At 44.5% G+C, this 6715-nt stretch overlaps 1 protein-coding gene across 3 annotated transcripts in view; it reads left to right on the top strand.

Moving 5' to 3' along the window:
- Window positions 1–3404, top strand: part of ATG13 (autophagy related 13) — a 15622-nt gene extending 12218 nt beyond the window's left edge. For all 3 annotated transcript variants that reach the window (XM_010297282.1, XM_010297280.1, XM_010297279.1), the window contains 4 exons: window positions 568–645; window positions 945–1061; window positions 1521–1649; window positions 2880–3404. In XM_010297282.1, coding sequence (XP_010295584.1) covers window positions 568–645; window positions 945–1061; window positions 1521–1649; window positions 2880–2957 — 402 coding nt within the window. In that variant the 3' untranslated portion in view covers window positions 2958–3404. The remainder of the gene's footprint in view (window positions 1–567; window positions 646–944; window positions 1062–1520; window positions 1650–2879) is intronic.
- Window positions 3405–6715: the final 3311 nt, after the last annotated feature.

Genomic DNA, 6715 nt, shown 5'->3' with positions numbered 1-6715 from the left:
CCTACAAGATCACATCATAGGCTTGTTTTTCAGAAAATCCTTTTGGGATATGACAGCCATCGAATTTGCACTTTGCCAACACCCTATTTGGGAATGAAGGACTTGATACTCTGCTTGGGTCTCACAATGATCTGCCACTACTGCAGGTTCATAAACTGGGCAAGCTAGTAGCAAGCCTTCCTTCCGTGAAGGGACATGCAGTAGACCAGTAAGCAAGTATTTAAGCTCAGCTAGGGCAGCTTAGAGACCTGCCCAGTTCCTAGGGCTGCTCTTCTAGGTATTTTGGATGGATGAAGGAGAATTGTTTGAATTTGTAGCAGTTTGTTAATCCTTGCCTATATTATACAAGATGTACATAAGCAATCCCACCTCAGGGTATGTATCTACATTAGGTCAGCAGAGTACTGACCTAATTTTATGCCTTTTAAATGAGGTTGTCAGCCCCTGCCTAACTGCTAACGTGATATTGGACAATTTTTAGCAGGCCTGACAAAGACTTTCAATATCATTTTCTGTGCTGGGTAAGCAGAGCAACTTAGTGAAATTCTGTTTGCTGAATCTCCTCAGGTGACCATGGCCAACTTAGACATTCCTTTTGCCATGTTTGCTCCCAAGAATGTTGAGCTGGAAGATAACGACCCCATGGTAAGCCTCTTCCAGAGGTATAATATGTGCCTTCTCAGCATCCCTTATGCAACATCCATGCTATTCCCTACCTTGAATACACTTTGTTTTTTGAGCAAAGAACTAGTTATTCAAATTTGTTTGGTTTCAAGAAGCCTCCCATGTTGAGTCTTAGGCTCTTTAGATGTGTAAATAACAATATGTGTTTGCCCCTGCTGTAGCATATGTTTATTGTCCAACATCCTAACTGCCCCCATGCTGTCAAAACACACAGGCACAATCATAAAATCATTACTCACCATCTTTGGTTTCTTGGGCAGGTCAATCCTCCTGACTCCCCAGAAACAGAATCTCCTCTACAAGGCAGCTTACACTCAGAGGGCTCCAGTGGCAGCAGCACAGGGAACACCCATGATGACTTCGTTATGATTGATTTTGTAAGTGCCCTCATCAGTGCTCTCACATAACACCTGCATCTTAGATGGGCTTCAGGTGCTGGTACAATGGCAAATGATGTAAAAGTAATTTTCAATGAGGGTGGAAAAGACCCATCATTCACAGTATCAAAACTAGAGCTTGACAGTCCCAAAACTACACAGATGCTGATACCCAGAACCAACAGCTACAAATTAAATACTCTTTCAGTTCCCTACCAACACCTGGGCTTGGTGTCCTCTCTCTAAAGCCTGAAGGAGCCAGATTCCAAGGAAATGCTCTTTCCAAGAGCTCAGGCAAGCAAAGATCTTAGCTGTTCAGCTATTTAATCTGCATTATTGCAGCAACAGTTGTAATGCCAAGATGTTTACTGATAGCGGATAATGACTTTACTTGAGATTATGGCAAAAGGGAAGCCAATGTCTCTGAATGGGAATTAACAACAGTATCTTTGATTCTAGAAACCAGCATTTTCAAAAGATGATATTCTTCCAATGGACCTGGGGACGTTTTACCGTGAGTTTCAGAACCCCCCTCAACTCAGCAGCCTCTCTATTGACATTGGAGCACAGTCCATGGCAGAGGATTTGGTATGAAACCCTGAAATTTCTGTTTGTGGGAATCATACGTACTTTACAATGCTCTCCCTATTCCTAGTTTGAAAAAAAGTCATATCTTCATAGGATTATAGAATAATTTGGGTTGGAAGGGACCTTTAAAGGCCATCTAGTACAACCCCCCTGCAATGAGTAGGGACATTTTCAACTAGACCAGGTTGCTCAGAGCCCCATCCAACCTGACCTTGAATGTTTCCAGGGATAAGGCATCTGCCACCTCTCTAGGCAACCTGTGCCAGTGGTTCACCACTCTTATTGAGAAAAAATTCTTCCTTTTACCTAGTCTAAATCTACCCTCTTAGTTTAAAACCATTACCCCTTGTCCTGTTGCAACAGGCCCTGCTAAAAAGTCCATCCCCATCTTTCTTATAAGCCCCCTTTAAGTACTGGAAGGCTGCAATAAGGTCTTCCCAGAGCCTTCTCTTCTCCAGGCTGAACAACCCCAACTCTCTCAGCCTGTCTTCACAGGAGAGGTGTTCCTTCCCTCTGAGCATTTTTGAGGCCTTCTCTGGACCAGCTCCAACAGGTCCATGTCTTTCCTGTACTTCTTGGAAGACAGACCCTGCCCAAAGGAGGTCCCTCACTAGTATGTTCCAGACAAATACAAATTTATTTGTGGCACACCTGAGCCTCTGAAATGGGTGTGTTTATCTTCAAGCTGAAAGCTGCTGCCACATGCTTGCTGTGGCTGTCATTGAAACCTCCAAAACTAGTCCTACCTCTGGCATGTCAAACTTAATGGCAAAACTAGGCCTGATCTTGCAGCCTGAGCAGAGGTAAAATCCTGGAGTGGCTGGTGAGAGTCATGTCTGGGCGAGTGCTGTATTGGGCTCGCAGGCATTGTAACATACTGTGGGGAAAAATGGATACCAAAGGTCAAGCACTGCAAGTGACTTGATGAAGGCAGTGACATGAGCAGGTTATTGTGCTGCAGCTGGTGGTGGGAATTGCACAAGGCAAGGCCCCAGTGCACCTATTGTTCCTGAAGAACAAATGCCCTCTGGGCAGAGTGACCTTCTCACGGTCACTTGCTGGATGCTGTCAGAGGCCTCCTGGTTTTGTGCACGTGGGAAGGGGAGCCCAGAACAGGGGGGAGGGGTTGTGTGACCCAGAAACAGAATTTTTATCTTGGAGTGTGTGTTTAAAGCTTCCTTTCACCTGCTGTGAATGAGCCCTGATTTGCAACCTTCTTTATCCTTCCAGGACTCGTTACCAGAGAAGCTGGCAGTCCATGAGAAAAATGTCAAAGAGTTTGATGCCTTTGTAGAAACCTTGCAGTGAAGTTGTTTTCCAGTTCTGCTGCAGCAGTTCTTCTTCCTCAAGGCATCCTGGGGAATGACATCAAAAAATATCTCTATTGCCCCTGCTTTGCCTTTTGTCTCACTTTGACCATTTCCTTCCATCAAGTGAGCTTTCTTTGATTGCCCGCTTCAACAGCAGGTAGCAGCTCATCTGCTGATTTTCCTCAAGTACACCACCACATAGCTCTGGATCGCTTTTCCTGCTCACAGTCAGTTTTGAATCTAAGACTTCAGTAGGGACACAGGAAGTCAAACTCCAATTATTTTCTCCTCAGTCTCTGTTCTGTGTGGAGGGGCTTTGTGAAAAGTTGTCATATGCTTCCTCCAGAGGTCCTGTGGTGTAAGTTCCCTAGGCATACCTTCTTGCTAACAGACTTTTTTCCTACAGTCTCCAACCCTGTTAGAGCATAGAAAGCTTTGGCTCATTTCCAGGGTCTGTGAGTTCAGCAGATTCAGCAGTTTTAAGTCCAGGACATCCATTCCACAGAAGGGGGCATTTCATCCTGACCTCGGTGTGAGTGCCTGGAGCCCAGGGAGAGACGTCAGCTTTGGGACCTGTGTAATACAAGTTACCTTTGTTTTCCTGCTTCTAAGGAACTGGGTCTCTACGCAGTTGTTCTGTGTGAGGCCTTCTGTTAGAATGAAACTACAGAAGCGCTTTCCGCATTTCCTTCCTGAGTATACTGACACTCGGCCACGCCGTGTTTACCAGTGTTGACTGTTGGCAAGCCTGCATGTAGCAGCTGTGATGATGCTGAATTCATAGCCTCTGCTTCTGAAATGTTAACTGTAAATACTAGGAATCCTATTTCTTTAGGGTTATGTAACTAGGAGTCTTAGTCCAAGATTCTTTCCTCTAACCCTTGCAAACCTTCCTGCTTTATGGTTAATAGATGATCTTAAGAATCAAGAAATATTTATTGCTTTTAAAGAAACCTATATTTAAAAGATGTTCTGTTTTCATGTAGTAGTGCAGGTCATTCTGCCCTGGATCACTGCAGACAGCAGATGTGCCATGGAACCCTGGCCAGTGAGACTGGTCTCTCTTTGCAGGAAAATATCCAAGATATTTATTTTCTAAGACAGACTTGATTATTCTAATATAATACTCTGTTCTGGGAACGATGTGTCCATTACATCCAGTCAGGGCCCATGGGTAGAATGAAACGCACACATCGGTGTAGTGGAGTGGCAGGGACTTGGTAAAAAGCTGTATTCTGATAGGCATGGATGAATTTGCAGTGTTCTTCAGCCATTCAGAAGGCAGCTTCTTTAAAGAAGCACATTTTTTGGGAGCTTATGGTACTTTTTAATCAGCTGGCTTTTGAGTAGCTGGAATTTTATTTTTGTAATGATGTGGCTATCAGCAGTGCAATGGGCTGGCAGTGCTCTGTGGTCGATTTGACTGTTGTGCATCTTTTGCCTGATGTAAGGACAGGCGGAGAAACAGTGACACTAAACAGAAACTTGGATAACGTAGGTTCTTGTGGTTCTCTCTCCTTCCATGTATAACTAGAGTGAGCAACTGCACGACCTCTCACTGTCGTAAAACACTTTTTTTCTTTCGTCCTCCAGAAGTGGGGTTGTATTGCCTCAGTGCTGAGGAACCATCTAAATTTTCTTGGAGGGGCTGAGTAACCAGCCTTCTAGTTAGTGCAATGTGGCGGCTTCTTCAACTTTGCTGCATTCTTAACTGAAAGATTGCTAGCAGCTAATGGGGGAACCCCACCTCCTCTCTAGAACACTATTTCTGTGCCACTGCTAGAGCAAGGAACCAAGTTCTGAACAGAGCTTATTGTAAAGTCAGAGCAACACAATGCTTTGGACTTTACCAGCTTTTTTGTTGAGTGATACGTTCAGTGGGAGGCCACGTGAGCTCTAAAACTCTAGGTAAGAGCTCTGTTGAAGGAAAGGCACCTACCAGAACCTTTTTAGCTTGCTCAGCCAATTCAACTTTTCAGCAACCTCACACAGAAATTGCCTAGTCCTTGCAAAATAAGATGCACAAACATTTAAGAAAGTTTCCAAGATAACCAGCTCACAAGAGGGCTTGTGTTTCATGGGCTTTAACAAACTGTTGATCCCCACAGCCAGAGCCACCTTGTTTTACAGGTGGAACAGGTTGCAGGAGGGTGCAGGAATTAATGGATCAACTGGCTCTCACCTCTGCTCAGAAAGTTGGTCTCTCCACCTTGTAGGAAGTAGCTCATGGACGGGTGGTTGCTGTCACCCTTCTCTTAAGGTACAGGCTGTGCTTGGGAGCTTGACACCATCTGGGCTGCAAAGCAGCAGAGATGGGGTAAAGTGCTTGTTCACACTGAATTAATGGAGAATAGACTAGGTTGAACTTCATCTAGCCAGTGCTACTGCTGTCCTCGCCTCACACTGACAAGCTATGGAGTTGGCAGAAAGCATGCTGTTCTTGCTAATCCTGTCCAGAAGGTCCCCTGAGCCAAATACTTGTGCTCATTTGTTGATGCAGTTCCTAACATGGCTACAGCTCCCACATCTCACAAAGGCAGAACGTCAGCGTGGCACTTTTTTTTTTTCTTCACTTCAAAAGGCTGGAAATTTGCCTATATAAGCTGCTAGTGTTGAGCTGGATGGCCATAGCAATAAGGAGATTCTCTCTAGGGCTGAGTTATGTGCCTCTTTTTTGGGCATTCCTCAGTTTCAACACATAGTTGCTACATCTAGGCTCCAAGTTCCCCGACCACTGCATGAATGCTCTGCTTCAGGAAAGATCTAGCTGCTGCTGTGGCCTGCCACAGATTGTGTTATGAAGGCTGTTTATTTTAGCAGCTGTCTGCTCAATTAAGGACAGTATGTATGTAGCTGCTGATTTACAGATAGTTTGGGTGAGGGGGAAGGCTCCTAAATTGTATTGTTTTGGAAATAGTCTCCGATGTACTTCAAATATTCAAAGAATTTCCAATAAAACTTTTACATAAGTAACACTCTGGATGTGCTCTTCTTTGTGTGTACTGACAGGTCTGGGACAGTCCCAACCTCTCACTCTTTCTCCTCCAGGAACGAGGACGGTCAGAGCACTACCTGTCAGCAAGTGCAGGGTGGAGCAGGTTGCTGCCTCCAAGGTAGGTGGTAAAATGGTGCATTACAGTTGGAGCAAACAGCAGGATCCTGGTGAGACCACCTTACTGGAAAAAGAGTAGCAAGGAAGAGACAGAACAGGTGCCTGGCTGGTCCCAAATGCGGGTGTGGGGAATGGTCACATAGCGGCGTTCGGTCATGGTGACCTCCCCAGTGATTTGGGAAACCAAATTATCTGGATGTCCCACCCCAGTTGAAATGTTAACTTGTCTCCAAAAGAAAGGGTGGGGAAAAGTTAAAAAAAAAAAAAAAAAAAAAAAAAAAAAAAAAAAGCCAGCAGAATTTGCATTGGAGTGTGGGAATGTTTTCATCTGATAGAAAAGACTAGTAAAATGTGGAAAGAACTAGTGTGGGTATCCCAGCAGCAAGAAATGCTGGTGAAAGAGCATGCTGCCTGCAGCGTGTAGTTCATACCTGCCTAATAACCAAGCTTAACAGCTGTATGCTTAAAGTTAACCCTATATAACACACAATGCCATGTAAAGTGCTAACACCTTCCCTTTAAAGGAAAGACAAGATGGTAAAAATCTATGTGTAAATATAACAACTGGTGATTTAAGCTGCAGTGTAAAGGGTGTCTGGTTATTATAAAGAGACAGTGGATGAAGTAGCAGGGATGGCCGGGGA

Source organism: Phaethon lepturus, unplaced genomic scaffold (genome assembly GCF_000687285.1).
Source record: "Phaethon lepturus isolate BGI_N335 unplaced genomic scaffold, ASM68728v1 scaffold20131, whole genome shotgun sequence".
In the NCBI taxonomy this organism is placed as follows: domain Eukaryota; kingdom Metazoa; phylum Chordata; class Aves; order Phaethontiformes; family Phaethontidae; genus Phaethon; species Phaethon lepturus.
The sequence above is the reverse complement of the archived record's forward strand: the minus strand, read 5'-3'. Positions and strand labels throughout refer to the sequence as shown.